Source organism: Pelecanus crispus, chromosome 9 (genome assembly GCF_030463565.1).
Source record: "Pelecanus crispus isolate bPelCri1 chromosome 9, bPelCri1.pri, whole genome shotgun sequence".
NCBI classification, from domain to species: Eukaryota; Metazoa; Chordata; class Aves; order Pelecaniformes; family Pelecanidae; genus Pelecanus; species Pelecanus crispus.
In genome coordinates, this window is record NC_134651.1 from 30,372,062 (window position 1) to 30,387,660 (window position 15,599).

General features: G+C 45.0%; 2 protein-coding genes across 2 annotated transcripts; one reads left to right on the forward strand and one right to left on the reverse strand.

Moving 5' to 3' along the window:
- Positions 1-1,836: 1,836 nt before the first annotated feature.
- On the reverse strand, positions 1,837-5,152 carry FBXO45 (F-box protein 45). The gene is made up of 3 exons (XM_075716996.1): positions 4,880-5,152; positions 4,377-4,733; positions 1,837-2,159 (listed from the first exon to the last, which is right to left on the reverse strand). The coding sequence occupies exons 1-3, from the start codon at positions 5,150-5,152 to the stop codon at positions 1,974-1,976; spliced, it is 816 nt and encodes a 271-aa protein (XP_075573111.1). The 3' UTR covers positions 1,837-1,973.
- A 1,640-nt stretch (positions 5,153-6,792) lies between these two features.
- On the forward strand, positions 6,793-10,665 carry WDR53 (WD repeat domain 53). The gene is made up of 2 exons (XM_009491615.2): positions 6,793-7,269; positions 10,037-10,665. Exons 1-2 carry the CDS (start codon positions 6,793-6,795, stop codon positions 10,622-10,624), a joined length of 1,065 nt encoding a protein of 354 aa, XP_009489890.2. The 3' UTR covers positions 10,625-10,665.
- The last annotated feature ends 4,934 nt before the right edge of the window (positions 10,666-15,599 follow it).

A 15,599-nucleotide genomic window follows, 5' to 3' on the forward strand; every position in this document is an offset into this window, starting at 1 on the left:
TTTTTCCAAAAGGTATTTGTATGCCCTTCCCACTTCATTTATTCAGTTGTTCTCAGCACCATTTAAAACATCTTCACTGTGTATTTTGTTTCTTTAACACAGACAAGAGGAATGGACCTCGATATTGCCTTTAAGCAATAAACAACACAGAAAACAAATAAATACTTTTAAATCCTTTTAAATGGTAATGACGTACATACTCTGTTCCAGTGCAGAACTTGGTTATCTACTAGGAAAAAGTACTCCAAGGATAGCTCTTCAGCAGCAGACTAGGAGCCTCGCTCACTTGCTCACACCGCTCTCCTCGCATTACTCAAGTAATGGCAGGGGAAACAAGCAACAGCCTAAGAGGAATTCATCTCTCTTCTGTGCTCAGAGAATTGCTGGTGTCCAACACTAAGCAATTCACATTCTCTAGCGCAAATAAACTAAAAAGAGGTTGTATAAACCATTTCCTTCTCCCTCTCAGAAAAGCACGCCCCACTCTGAAATAGTTCAGACAGCTCTGGGAAACACCAACCAACAAGAAACGAGAGTCAAGAACTAGCCGCAGGGCTTACAGATTTTAATGCCCTACTAAAAGGAGCCCTTTTGGGGCTCCCTACAGACCTTTCAACCTCAGAGGAAAGCAGTTTCACCAGAAAGTCCCTCCTTACTGCACTCCTCAGCTTCACAGCTGCCGCGGCCTGCGTATGCCAGCACGCCGACACACCACGGGGGTTTGTACACGGTTTTTAGAAAAACGGTGCAAATGAAAAGCCTGAACATCGAACCTGATCCAGAATCTCCATCAAAGGGCTAGTGAGAGTTTTACTTGTCCTGACTGAAAACAGGCAGGTGAATACTTGGGTACTGGGGGATTTTATTTAATTAAAGAAAGGTTTTGGCAAGTCTTAAAGCCTTATAAAGCCATTTAAACTGAAAACAAGGTCTGGATTCAGAAACTGAATGCTCCTTCCTCATTATTTTGAAACATTTTGCAACAGTGATTAGAAAGCATATGAATGCTTTAGAAGTTTGTATTTTTGATGTCAAAAGGAAGACAAGCTCTCCGCTGTGTTGTGCCTTCCTTTCCTAAAGGGGACTGCAAATTTTGGTGAAAGGAAACTCTCACAGGGAAAACATTTGGTGTTTCCTACAGAGAACAAAACTGTTGCTAAAGCTATGGAAACTTTCACAAAAAATGACCCAGTATAGCACCGTACTCCACAAGAGCATCCCAAAACGCTTTACAGCAGAAGTAGTACACTTACATGAATGTTATATACCTGTCCGAGGTATATTTTCTGATGCCACGTGGGCAGTGTAGTGGGTTTTTTTTTTCCCTTTAAGAAATTATGTCCCAGTTAGAATAAAGCAAACCCTGTCTCATAACTGTTCTTTTCAACATGTTCTATATATACAACCCTTAAAATACACTTAAAAATAGCTGCACACATTTTGTATCATAATACTAGAGAAGGGCAGTCCAGACAGACCATGCTTCTCAGTATGTTAAAAATTGTAAATAAAACCCAACCAGACTCGCTCTCCTCCGGTACCCACGTTGGCCCAAAGGAGGGAAGGGAAGGAACAAGCAGTTCTAAAATGGGAGTCTTTCACAAAACACGCTACTTACAAATCTCAGGTTAATTTCCTCAAGCAGTTTTGTATCAAATCCTTTCTTAAATATCTGAGGTCACACACTGCCATCTTAGCAATGAAATCTGTTGCAACATGCATGTGTCAGCTTCCCACTCAACCAACTGCAACCCTGAGGATTTTTCTGGCCTGGTAGAAAGAGGAAATGTAACACAATTCCTGAAGTATGGCTGGTCCTCCGTTTCAAAACTCTGTGTGATTCCCTCGATGGTTCTTGGACACACACACGCACACTTTTTTGTTTTTCCTCTAATACATGTTTCCCTCTAACCAACATGCAGATTTCTCCTCCCAATCATCCACATCTCGATGTCCCAACAAAACAATCCACATCATCCATCCAGAGGTTTTCCCAGGTAGACCAAAGTCACTTCTGTGTTACCATACACAGCAGACACTGCTGGATACAGGCAAACTTTTGGCAGTCCTCTGAAGGCAACTCCCAAGAACTCATAGCCCCTCTCAAACGCTAATGTTTTGTCTTCCATGTCCAGGATAACACGAATCCTTTCACCTATCTGGAAACAGAGACAGGAGGGGGGAATTAAAAAAAAAAAAAAAAAAAAAAAAAGGTCAGCATATTCAAATGGAGACACAAAAATTAAAGCATAGCCCATGTATAACGCAGCAGGTAATTTTTAAAGCAAGGCTTTCCTGTTTCTCATGACTGCATTGCTTTTATGACAGCAATTTCCCAATTTCACTCAAACGCACTAGGATCGTAAGTACCTCTGCTGCCCATTTCCAGTGTGCACCCTGTATCTAACCACCTACATGATAATAAACGTAACCCTTCTCATTTGAACCCTGTGAGAGCACCAAGAGTGAGCATACTACATGCCACATACTTCAGAATACTGCAGTTTTGGAAACTTTGTAATGGCCTCCAAGTTACCTGAACTCTGTATTTAACTGTTGCTATCACTGAGCAGCAATTGCTCTGTGAAGAGCAATTTTAAAGACGATGAACTTGTTTTAGAAAGGTAAGTGCCAGATACAAAATATACCAGAATACACTACTATGCAGGTGCTGTCGCGGACAGAAGTATTACTTCACCAAGGCAGAAGGAAATTCCAGTGCAAAGCTTAGGCAAAATAGTGTGAAAAACCTTGTATCCCTCTCTCTCTCTCTACAGACACGAGTGAAACCAACACTGAACACAGCAAGAGACTTGGATCTAGACATGCACAGTGCTCCCTGCATTTACCTAGTTATATGTTATTTTAGATATAAATAGAAGTCCCAGACAGCAGCAACAAGCCACAACAGGATGCCGCAGAAACTTCTGATTCTTCACCAGCCAGCCTCAATGCTGGGGATTTCTTCTAGCCAACCCATTTGTCTTCTAACCAACACTAACAAACACCTGTTTCCTTGAATCATAGAATTGTTTAGGTTGGAAAAGACCTTTAGGATCATCCAGTCCAACCATTAACCTAACATTACCAAGTCTACCACTAAACCAATTAAGGGTATAGTAGCAATTTCATGTTTCCTGGCTTGGTGGCTGGATTATTTATAATGAAAGTAAAAACTAGGAATCATTAAGATGAAGCATGTTTTCTATGAGCAGATCACTGTACATGTCTTACTAAACACAGAATACTCCAAAGGATCATCAATTTGAGCTCTCAGCAGTTTTTACAGGGAAAGCAGCAATTGCATTCACCCTTGAGTCCCCACACGAGCTGGGGACTCCAGGCTTCAAAACCTTGCCTCACCCTGTTCTGCAGAAAGGCCTAGACAAGGACAGCCGAAAGCGACCACAAAGGGTCAAGTTTGGAAAGGGCCGAGTTTGGAAAGAGATGACCCAATTTGCATGCTAGGGAAAGTGATCTAAATCTCTTTAATTACAATAATTTTAGGTATTATTCCCAAAAACGGCATGTATAACCTGCAGACAGAAATAAGTGCTTGGTGGTGAACTTTTACATGAAATTTAGGAATATCAGATACAAGTTACTACACAGATCTTCACCCGCAATTAAAACATAAACCAATATTCATACAAAGCCACAGCATTATGAGATGGAAATTATAATGCATACAGCTTAAGTTGTAACACGAGGAAATCCAGCAGTCAAAATGTAGTCATGCGAGTAGCCAGAAAAAAAAAAGATAAACACTTCTATAGGGACAAAAAGGTGAAATGGCACTTGCTCTTTAATAACCTGAAATTATTTGAACATCACATCCCAGCACCCCAGCCAAGGGGTGTCACCTATGGGAATGCTGCCAGTGAGCAAACAAGCAGCATTCGGCACTGCTGCAGGTTTTTGCAGGAAGACTCTTACCTAAGCACTAATCTCAGCTCACACTGCCATACAACAAACGGGTAAAATACCACAGACATTCACCTTGCTGTGGGGCAAGTCGCTACTTCAGAAGGCTACAACAGTCTTCTCAGCTTTTATTTCAAAAAGCAACACAGTGTCTAAACAGACACCCATGGAACATGCTTTGCACTCAATATTTGAAATAGAAGTGGGGAAACACCTGAGGGTCAGGTGCATTAAACACCACACACAGGTGCAGCCTGAGGAAGCAGTAAATGAAGGGGGAAGAGGCTCACAAGGCAGAATCATTTGCCTTCTGCAGGGAAGGCAGAGACACCCTTAGGTGGGCATTTAGGACAAATTCAGCAGACGGCTAGGACACAGGAGGGAGGAGGTTCTTGACAGCCAGCCACCGTCAGACACGGTGGAGCTTCCAGCCCGCGCCAAGCCCTGCTCACCTGGTATTTGGGCGCATTATTGCACTGGGGGAAACTGCCGTTCACCTCCCCATTATGCAGCAAGTTATTGTCCACCAGGTTCCAGCCCCAACTCTGGTCGTCGCTCCCCAGCAAGGCCACGTAACCCTGGCACTGCATGGCTGCCCGCTTCGTGGCGATGCCGATGACAGCCACAGTGCCCAGCGGGCCCTCCCACCACACCTCCCAGGCGTGGCGGCCCTCACTGAAGCCGATCTTGGTCCGCGCCCCGTCCGTGCTCTGGGCGATGGGGTTGCGGTGCAGCGTGAAGCCATTCTTCTTGATGTAGACGTTCCGCGAGCAGTCGTTGGTGCTGAAAGCGTGGTGGAAGGCACGGACCTAGGGGAGGAGAAGGAGGGTGGGGGGAGATAAAATCCTGTCATGTTTTTCAGCCCCCCTCCCCCCCCTTGGTTTCCAATGGCAGGTAGGCCGAGCGGCTAGGGGGGCATCCCCGAGGGGCTGGGGGGGGGGGGTCCCGGGCTCACCTTGCCCTTGTAGGTGGGCACGTTGCAGAGGATGTCGGTGCGCAGGGCCTCCTCCGCCAGGCAGCGGGCTGCCAAGCTGCGCCACACCTCGCTGTTCTCGTCGCCGTGCAGGACGCGGTGCCACAGCTTACAGACCAGCGCGCAGCTCCTGAGCTCCCGCAGCTCCAGGTAGGAGAAGACCAGCTCCAGCACCCGCCCCGGCAACCGCCAGCCCGGCCCTCCCGCCGCCACCGCCCCCCCGCTGCCGCCGCCGGGGCCAGGGCCCGCCGCCATCGCCTCCCTCCCCCTCCCTGAGCGCCCCGCGGGCGGCGGGCCGGGACGCGGGGGCCGCGCTGCCCCTCCCCTCGCCGGCGACAGCGGTGGCGGCGGGCCCCGGGCTGAGCGCGCTCCCCGCCCGCCCGCCCAAGGCCCTCACGGCGAGGGGGCGCGCGCGCCCGGCGCCGCCATCACAGCCGCCGGCAGCCCGCCGCGCATGCGCGGGGGGGGGAGGTGGGGGCGCGCGCGGGAGCGGCCGGCGGAGGTGAGGTGAGGCGAGGCGAGGCGGCGCGCGCGGCGCTGAGGGGCCCGGCGGGGGCGGGGCGGGCTCGGCTTCACCACCACCCCCCCCCCCCCCTCCCCCCGCCGCTGCCGCCGGTGTCTGGTGCGGGCCCGCTCGCCGCCCCCGGGGGCCGCAGGGGCCGGGCGCGGGGCTCCCCCGCCCTGGGACAGCCGTCAAAGCTGCGTGAGCCCCCCTGAGGAGCTGGCTTCCCCGGCGCTGGGGTGGTTGTCTTGCTAAAATCGGGAGCCGGGCCTGCTGGTGCGAGGGGCTGCGGGGCGGGAGGGGCAGCTGGGGAAGAGTTACCTCGGTTCCCGAAGTGCGGGCGAGCGGCTGGCCGTGAATTTGCGACCCGAGTTGTGGGTAAGGTATCCGGCGCTTTCTGTAATTTTATTTAATGGACAAGACTGACGTTTTCCTGGTGGATTGAATGAATTCGTGCTGCTTTTTAGATCAGGCTCAACAAAAATCACATGCAAAACATAACATGGTAAAAAAAAAAACCAACCCACAACTTTATTGCCCTGTAATGCCATAAAACCATAGATGTTAATGCAGCGCCGCAGTCACCAAAGCTGGTGCTGGGACAGCCATAGCTCCATCGTACAAACTCTGCATTGCCACCTGCACCCCTACCCTGGTGTCCGCTCTCCTTTTCCCCCACAGCATGCTAGTCTCTGCAAAACTTGTGCTTTCGTGTTGCTTGGTTTTTCCCCCACTTCCTTCTCTACTGATTTGGGCCCCTAAACAGACCTTTCGCACAGGCTGCTGTGGGCAGTCGTGCCAAGCAAAGGGCTAGGAGCATGGTAAGCTGGATGGGTGTGCTTTGAGCTGCTTTGAGGTCCAGTTAAACCTGCTGTGAACTTTGTAACTACCTGCCTTAAAATGATAACACTTTTTTAAAAAGATGCCGTTGTTTTTCATTTTATGTAAACATCTGTTAGTGTTTACCAGTCACAAGAAAATTATCAGTTTGCCATTTTCCCCTTGCTCCTTTCCAGTACGCCCCACTAGGAACTGTTCCCCTGTTTTGTCAGGCGCACTATGTCCTTACGCGCTTCAAGGAAGCAGCTCTCACCTAGGCAGCCATGTCAGAGCAGCAGATACACTGCTGCACATGTACTGCACGGGTACACGTGCCAGCATTGCTGCCGTTTCGTGCTGTCGTGGCCAACATTGATGCTGTTTCTGCCAAAGCTTCATTTGGGTACTGATCTGTGGAGGTGCCTGTTTTAATTGAACGTTAAGAGTTTCAAGTAGTGTGCATTACAGTCAATGCAGTTATCTTGGTTTTAGATAAGCTTTCCACTGTAATGCAACCAACACCAGCTCAATTCAGGGTTTTGTTTTTTTTTTCTTTCAGAGGTGTCCCTGAAATATGGCAGACAAATGGACTGGTGGACATTCGTCCTCTATATTGTGCTTGAACGTAAACACGGAAGGGCTGGTGGCTTCAGGCGCAGAAAGAGGCGAGCTCGTGCTCTGGGATGGTGGAGGCACTCCGGCAGGACAGTTCCAGCTCCCAAAGGCAGACGACGTGACCTCCATGGTGTTTTCTCCCCGCTGTCCCAGCAGGCTGTACACCTCCCATGGAGAAACTGTCAGTTTGCTGGATGTTCGATCCCTCAAGGAGCCTGTTGAACGTTTCCATGTCAATGAGGAGGAGATCAACTGCCTCTCGGTGAACGAAACCGACAATTTCTTGGCTGCAGCAGATGACTCGGGAGCAATAAAGGTTATGGACTTGGAAAACAAGAAAGTCAGCTGGTCCTTGAGACACACAAACATCTGCTCCTCTGTTGTCTTTCGACCTCAGAGGCCTCAAAGCCTTGTTTCCTGTGGGCTGGACATGCAGGTGATTTGCATACAATTAGATGGTTATTAGAGAAGCGAAACAGTAACTACCCACCTGCGTAGTGAGGCACCAACAGACTTTCACTAGGACTGAGGGTGTACAGCCTGCAGTCGCTGGAAAGCTCCTTAACTTTTCTAAAGTTTTGGCGGAGAAGCTAACAGTTTTGACGCTGTCTGTGCCATTTTCTACTCATCAGTTCCTCTCCCTATTTTTATCTTCATTAAGTCATATTATAGAACTGGTTGGGGTGGGGGGAAATTAGAAGACGGTGCAAAGCATGCTCTGGCCACATTAGCAATCTGTTGGACCCAAAAGCAGAAGTTGTCCCTAGTTATGGCTGCAGACAAAATGCAGAATGCTTTACACCAGGTAGATAAATATCTATCCAGGTGGTATGTACCACTGTAGGGACAAGTCATTTTTATAAATTTATCCTTTGTTCTGATTAACCTCTTGGAAGCGTTAAATGTTCTTTGCCTTTTATGCTTCTCTGGCCTCATTAAGAGGAAAGTTTGTCCTTTGCACGCCACTTGTGGAAGTGTTCTGAGAAAAACCATGCTAGGAGTTAATGAAGTCTTGAGTTACATTGCCAAAGTTGGCCACCCAGAACAGTTGTTTTTGTAATTTCTTTCCAGTGGTTGAGATCTGACCACATTCCTGGTTGAGCCCAAGATTAAAACTATCACTTCTACAAAGGTTTCTGTGGTTCTAGCGGTATTAGGGTGAAGTTTGCTTTGATAGTGTTGAGCAGTTTCACCCCATGTTCTTAAAACAGAAGTGCATCGAACACCCATTAGAACAAATACATCTTGATATTTAGTATAAGTGGTATTTTTCCATATTAAAGCCATGAATCATATAAATCCAGTTAGTGTGTATATATCCAAATAGAGGCAGATTGATAGAAGTCTGCCAGGTTTAAACTTTGTCAAATTTTCAGAAATCTTCCAAATTCTTTTTTTTGTTTTTCCTTAGGTTGACTAAAGGATGGATATAGGATTTTAAATGAAGTATTGTGAGAAACTTCCTTGCAGAGGTACCAAAGTGTCAGTCTGAGAGGAGTAAATGCTCAGCACCTTAGATGGCTGGCTTAATTTCAGGTCCCTAAAATGCAGATTTTTTAATCAGAATTGTAACTGTTTATATACCACTTCTGTGCAAGTGAGCTCATTATTTTTTGTGACTTTTTAGTTTTAGTATGTTTTACTGAAGCTTGGCAAGGAGTTCTTTAGGTGAAAGTCAGTATCCCAAAATAGTGGGACTTCATTAGTGTGTTTTTGTACAATTAAAAGAGCATTTTTCCGCATCGAGGCTGGCTTTAAGATGCATCATTTCACAAAGAGAAGCTGAGCTGCAGTACTCTGAAATGCTGTGCTGCGGCATGTCTTTCGACAAGTTACAAGCTCTACGAGCATCAAAACATGTTCTGGGCTTGCATGTCAAACCCTCAGTGAAGTCAGTAGCTGATGAGAACTGAAATTTAGGTTGGTGGTGTTTTTTCAGGAGTGCCATGGAACCAGGGAAAATGCCACGAGGACAGAAAATACTTAGTTCGCACTAAAAACTTATTAGCACTTGATGAATTCATAAACCTGATGCAGTGCTGTCTGTGATGAAAACAGGACTATTTGCCTTAAGCACTAAGACACAGCCTCTCTGATTTACTCTGCTCTGCACAGTCATCGTGGAAAGTTTTCCCTTTCATCGGTAGCAAAGTAGTTTTAATGTAGCAGCAACAGCAGTCGCTAAAACAGAAAAGTGACAGGAAACAACATATTTTGGATGTCTTAGTGTGATTTGGATTCCAGAAGCACAGAGCCAGTGTGACAACTCTTTTGTGGCCCAAATTTAAATAATTCTGTATTTTCTACTGGAGATTACTAGTGGAGGGATATCTTTTATTAATAACAAATGAAAGCTTTGATTAAAAAAGTAAACAGCACACCAGTACTGCATTAGACTGCCTTGTGCTTTCATATCTGTTGGCCTTGAAAATGCTAATCATCAATTCTGATACTACAAAAGTATTGAGAGAATTATTTTTAACTGGTGCAATATAAACCTATTGTACTTGAATTACTGTATGAGACACACAGGATTCATTTGAAGGCGCACTTACTGCTTCATGAGGGGCTTGCAGGTAGGGTGGCATTTTAAAAGCAAGTCTGAAAGCACAGCCTCCCCCTGTCTCAATCAGGAAAAGCACACCCTACCTTGATACGGAAATAGCACAAACCAGATCTACTCATTGGATATTAAAAAAATACATATATGTCTGTTTAAAATTGAGGGCCTAAACTACTGTTTGCTTTTTGCTGTTCCATCACAAAAGTGATTGTTTTAGGACAAGTATGTAGCAGAGACAGAACTAAAATCATTCTGATAATGATCTCTATTTAGTGCTAGCATTTCTGTGTCCCTCCTTTTAAATAATTGATGTGCAGTGTATCATGATTACTACTGCTGAGATGAACGCAAAAGCATTTAGAACAGCTTTTTCACCCATCTTGAGGTCTAAAGGTCTGAGTCACTGACTGCTGAGCAGGGCAAGTATGAGGGTTTGGAAAGTGTGCTGTAAAGGTTTGCCATATGTATCAGGTGAAGTTCAGCCACTCTCACAACACATCTTGTATCTCTTGCACTCATGCATAGCCTTTGCTCTGCTAGAGCAAGAAGTGTAGTTGTTTTTTTTTTACTGTTAGAGAAAGATCTGATCTTACTTAAAATCAGAAATGGACAAATTATTGATTCATACTTTTTTTTCAAGGTTATGCTGTGGAACCTGCAGAAAGCTCGTCCCCTGTGGACCACAAACCTGCAGGAGTGTGAAACAGAGGAAGACAGTCCACAGTCAACTGGCCAGTTCTTTAACCCACCGCTTGCACATTCCCTGTCTGTTGCATCGTGTGGCAATGTCTTTGGCTGCGGAGCTCAAGATGGTAAAGTTAGAATATTCAGAGTCAGCGGTGTCAAGTTTGAATGTGAGCTGGAGTTTCAGGGCCACAGCTTGGGAGTATCGCAGGTCCTCTTTATGCCAGAAGCATACTGGTTGTTGACTGGAGGAAATGACGGGAAGGTCTTGCTCTGGGATGTCAGCAGTGATGTTGGAAAGCAGCAGCAAAGTCCAGCAAAATCACTCCAGAGAAGGAAAGCCCAAGCACCTGCTTCCACCAGAAGAGATGGAAAGCTCAGCAAAGTGGCTTCAAATGAACATGCTAGAATTTTACCAAAGCTAACCATTGAGCACAGAGAGAAGGTGAACTGGATCTCATGCGCAGAGATCAAAGGCTCCAAGAGAGTATTAGTTGCTGATCAGAGTAGTTCTGTATCTGTGTATCCATTGCCAGAACCTTAGACACTGACACATTTAAAGAAATTTGTGGGGAAAAAACAATTCTCGGAGCGTTTGAAATGAGCCCAGTTACATCCGCTGACACTGAACTAAACAGTGAAACCTGCTGCATCCTTCGGAAGGGGAAGGGATTTGCTGTGTACTCATGCAAGTACCCATAATGTAACTGGCCTTGCCTTAGGTTTTTCAGCAGCTGTTGGTATTCACTGCAGCTGTTTCTTGTAGGGTTGGCAGTTTACTTCTTGAATTTAAGTGAAACGGGTTTCAACAGATTTAGGGATAATAGTAGTTCATGAGTAAACTGACATAATTGAGCTTGGAGAAAGGTTCACGCTAACAGGGACACCCACAATGCTAAATGAGGATGCTGACCACTCATTAGGTGAGCTCCTTGCATTTTGAACTATCTCAGTGCTTTACTCTCCCCATTAAACGGTGTCACAGTTAGCGTAAACTGGCCATAGTGGAAAATACATTTTTCATTAGTTTGTCAGCAGCTGCATGTAAGACTAGAGAAGCATTAACTGACTAATGAGTAATCAAATTACTTAAACAGGCATTGCCAGTTGGATTTTTTTCACACTGCAGTAAGCGAAAGAGCAGGGGAAAATGTTACCATCTGTTTAATGGGTCAGCTGTCATGCATTTAGTTGTTTATCCCATGGAAAAATAACTATTACACTTGTCTTAATAAATGCTTTCTCTGTCACTGTTGCCTTGTGCTTATACTCACTCTAATATTGCCAAACTTAGGTGCTGTGCAAAATTGTGTCAAGAAGGGTATTCTATACCCCGTCACAGGGGGAATACAAAGTGCCAAAGGCACTGCTCCTCCTTACCCAAATACTTCCACTGTCTTCCCAAAGCTTTAGAAACACGAGCAGAACTTGGCTGTTATGCCTTGCTAGAAGCATCTCTTAATTTCCAAGCTGAAGGTGGGGAGAATGTAACAAAGCGGGAATGCTGCAGCTCTTAACATGTTCAATTCATGCTGGACTTTCCATGGAATGGGCAAATAATTAAAAGAAAAAAAGGGTTTTTTCTCAAGCTGTCCTTAACCTTTCACAAAACTGAATGCCTGGTACTGGCTGAAGACCTGCTTCACTGATGTAGGGTTTGTGCTGTCTTATTTCATCAGCTGTGCTGTTGACCAGACGCACATTATGTATCTGCCTTCTTTTTTCATTTTGATGGGAAAATTTCTAGCTCTTTTTTTGCATACACAGCCCCTGAAAATCATTAGCCAGTTGTGCTGGCTGCCCATCCTTTATGGAAGAGATTCCAACTGTCTTGGTTTAGCTATCCTTCATCCTGAAAGCAGCTCCCTGCAACAAAATACAACTCATTCTCATCCAAATCTGATTTTACCATCATACCTTTTAAACAGAAAAAGAAAAAAAAAAGTAATCTGTTTGTACAGCCTTTAACAGTAGGAGACTTTGGTCCAAGACACGAACTGCTGGGCACAACAGCAAAATGACGCCAAAACACAGGAAAAAAAAAGCAGAATAGTGTAGGTACCCCCTTTCATGTCACCTCTAAATTAATTTTGTGTACGAAGAGAGAGGATCAGTGGGCAGAGGAAGTGGTCCAGATCTGTAATTCTGGATGTGATACGTTCACAAGCATGTGTCTATGCATCTATGACCTAAATTTGGATATACAGTCTATAAAAAGCCTCGATACAACCAACCTCCAGCAGGAGTCAGATCCCCTGTCCCTGTTGTTGCTGCCTGCTTCAGGAAGGAGGATCAAGCCCACTCCAGCTTTTATTTCTTCTCTTCGTGTTCTCCAAGAGGATGGCTAAAGCCAGCATGTCTCTGCGCTCCCTGAACGAGACATTAAACAGGTCATTGAAGGGTTGTGCTACCACTGCACTAAAGGACAGGGAAGGACAAGGGGTGTAGAGGACTGGGGCAGGGGAGAGGAGACGATACTATCTTAGCACAACAAACCTGTGCTTCCTTGGAAATTTTTTGGGGTAACAGGATGTATACATTGTGTATATGCAGGAAGGGAGTGGTTCATGAGCAATTTCTGTTTTTCCTTTACTCGGGGAGGGAAGGGGGACAGAGCGACAAGCTGCACCGTTTCATGAATGCCATTCTGGCCAGCCTGCAAACTGCTAGTCCTGGTGGTTTGCTGCAGGATTTGTGCAATTACTCCATCAGCAAAGGCCTGTCGCTGCATGAAACGTTGTCGGGTGATTATGGGTAACGGGAAATTCGGGTTTGCACTCTGCTACTGTTCTAAATGGGAGATCTGGGATGAACTGAATTTGGGAAAATGCCTCAGAGTCTGGAGGGTTCAAAGATAGTAAGTAAGTGGTTATTTACAAAAAAACAAAAAAGAACCCGAGAATGGACCTTTCTTGTAAGTTTAAAGAAAGAAAATGACTGTCACTGAGGAATTGGGACAGAGGAATTGGGACATAGGTGACACTGATTCACTTTCCATTTTCAAAGCCTGTACTGAGAAGAGGAAAGCTTGACTGACAGGTTCATTGGCTTCATGTAAAATAATCTGTCCCAAGCTGTCCCTGCTGGCACCAGTCTATGTGTTCAGCTGCAGGGCAACAGCACAGTCGCTGGTAGATGGTGTCTCTAACCAGCTGGGCAGACAACAGTCATGGGATCAAATGGAAGCTATGAGCACGAGCAGGGCCCTTCAGGAAGAAAAGCTGAAAAAGGGTCAGAAATTCTCCACAGTTAGAGACAGGTGAGACAGTGTTCCCTCTCAGTGGACTTTCACATATGGCTTTTCATGTACTACCTTTAAAGGTAATGTGCAAATGGTGTCAAGCACCAGCTGATAGACTTGGTAAGAGACTGCTCCTCTGGTCAAGATACTAACATTGTTCACCAACAGCTTTTATGACTCCCGATTCACACAATGGTAACTGCAAAAAAAGATAGTAGAGACCTGACCAGAGAGAGAAACAGAAACATGGGAATCACTCCTGAAAGAAAAAGTGAAAATTAAGTCTGTGGAAAACTGACTGAAGAAGTGTGCGTCTAACTGGTACCATGAAGTGAGTGTACACGAGGAGCTCTGGAGAAGTCTGGGGCTCTGCATTGGCCTGGAAAATAAAACGGATGTGACGGCTCTAAAGTAATGAAAAATGTCATTTTCTGTAAATACCTGAACAGCAGAAATAAGGTTATGCATACAACCACGCTTTCAGAAAAGCAGAAGTGCTAGATTTCTTACTGCAAATCCTCCAAGTACAGTTCTGTACGCTAATAAGAAGAGAACTTTAAAAGCTTTCTGGTAAAGAATGGGGATGTGGTTTGTGCATACATTCAACAGACATTAAAGGTCACCTTCTCAATGGTAACTAACTTCACTTATGTTAAAGGAAAAAGTGTTTAGAGGTTGTGATTGAGGTGAAATCTCAAGCATTGGAACAGGCTGCCCAGAGAGGTGGTGGAGTCACCATCCCTGGAGGTGTTCAAAAAACATGTAGACGTGGCATTTTGGGACATGGTTTAGTAGGCATGGTGGTGTTGGGTTGATGGTTGGACTGATGATCTTAGAGGCCCTCTCCAACCCTAATGATTCCTAGTTTTACTTTCATTGAAAAATGATCCAGGCACCAAGCCAGGAAACATGAAGTTAATTATTACTCTACCCTTAACTGGTTTAGTGGTGGACTTGGTAGTGTGAGGTTAATGGTTGGACTGCATGATCTTGAAGGCCTTTTCCAACCTAAACGATTCTATGATTCTGTGATTCTATTCTGTGAAAGCAGGAGGTTTAATCCATTCTTCCTCATTTCATTCAGAACTTGATCAAGAGACAGCAGCACTGATTCTATCAGAATTTACAAAAAGCTATAGAAGATAGTTACGGAGATCGGTCGTACCATGGTGTAACTGAACAGATATTTTTAGAACCAAAATTAGCAAATGCTGAAATGTTTGTTACAGGTGCTTAAAAATACACAAGAGTGATTTACAGAAAGGCAATATACCTCATATCAAAAAAGTGCTGGAAAGATAAAAGTGGTCAAATTCTAAAGCACTGGACTAAAGGCTGCTGAAAAACAACTATAGCATTGACAGTAGCGTTAATGATGAGATCTTTGATAACTTTTACTATTATTTGTCGAGGAGAAAGCTCACAAGAATGGGCCATTAGGAAGCTTATTTACCCTGATAAAAAGCTGCAATCAGGGAGCCATTCACAGGCAAGTATCTCCCCCAGGACAGCACTCATTATCCACCCAGCAAACCTTGAACAATACTCATTTTCTGACAATTCCCCGCTCTCTCCAAGAGCATGCACACCGTGTTATTCCTAAAACTTTTGCTATTGGGGTTTCTGCGCTGCCACGTTGTATTATCCTATTATACTGTTGTTCTCTGCTTGTGCAGCTATAGGTATGAAGTGGACCTGAAACTTCTTCACAGCAAATATCAGCCCACCTCACCTCAGCTTTTATACTTGCTCTCTCTCTATTTACAGACTCGATCCTGTTATGACATATCAGCTCTTCCAATTCTTCTGAACTATCTGCATTTCTACATCACACAAGCTTAATTTTCCAATTAAAGTTCTATTTTAGTCCTAAAATTCTCATGGCAAGCATGCACACATAAATACATTTGAATGGGTGAAGCCCCCACAAAAGTTAGTCCAGGAATGACGTGCAACACGATGGACGATGATTAGTTGAAATCCAAGACCCAGTAACAACTATGCCCAGTTTCAAAATCTCTACTGTGACCCAGCAGGAGACAGAAGGCTCTGAGAAATAAAAATCTTGCTGAAGCAAGAGAAGTCCTACCGAAGTAAGATCAGGATGTAAGCAAGCTTTCACAAGATCATACAGGAAGTCTCCTAGCCTCAGGAAACAACACAAAATCAGACAAGGATCTGCACAAGCTGCCAGCCAGATAATAAATTAAGGTCAGGGAGACTTAGAAAAATATGCCACTCTTGATCCTTTTTATTTCCTCCTTGTTCAGGTCAACTG

Bases quoted from the DNA above. Each gene is read 5' to 3' on its own strand.
- WDR53 (XM_009491615.2), top strand. From the start codon at position 6,793: ATGGCAGACAAATGGACTGGTGGACATTCGTCCTCTATATTGTGCTTG. The intron at 7,270-10,036 runs GTGATTTGCATA...TTTTTTTTCAAG, and splicing joins CCTGTGGGCTGGACATGCAG to GTTATGCTGTGGAACCTGCA.
- FBXO45 (XM_075716996.1), bottom strand. From the start codon at position 5,152: ATGGCGGCGGGCCCTGGCCCCGGCGGCGGCAGCGGGGGGGCGGTGGCG. The intron at 4,734-4,879 runs GTGAGCCCGGGA...CTCCTCCCCTAG, and splicing joins TGCCCACCTACAAGGGCAAG to GTCCGTGCCTTCCACCACGC. The intron at 2,160-4,376 runs GTGAGCAGGGCT...CTCTGTTTCCAG, and splicing joins ATAATGCGCCCAAATACCAG to ATAGGTGAAAGGATTCGTGT.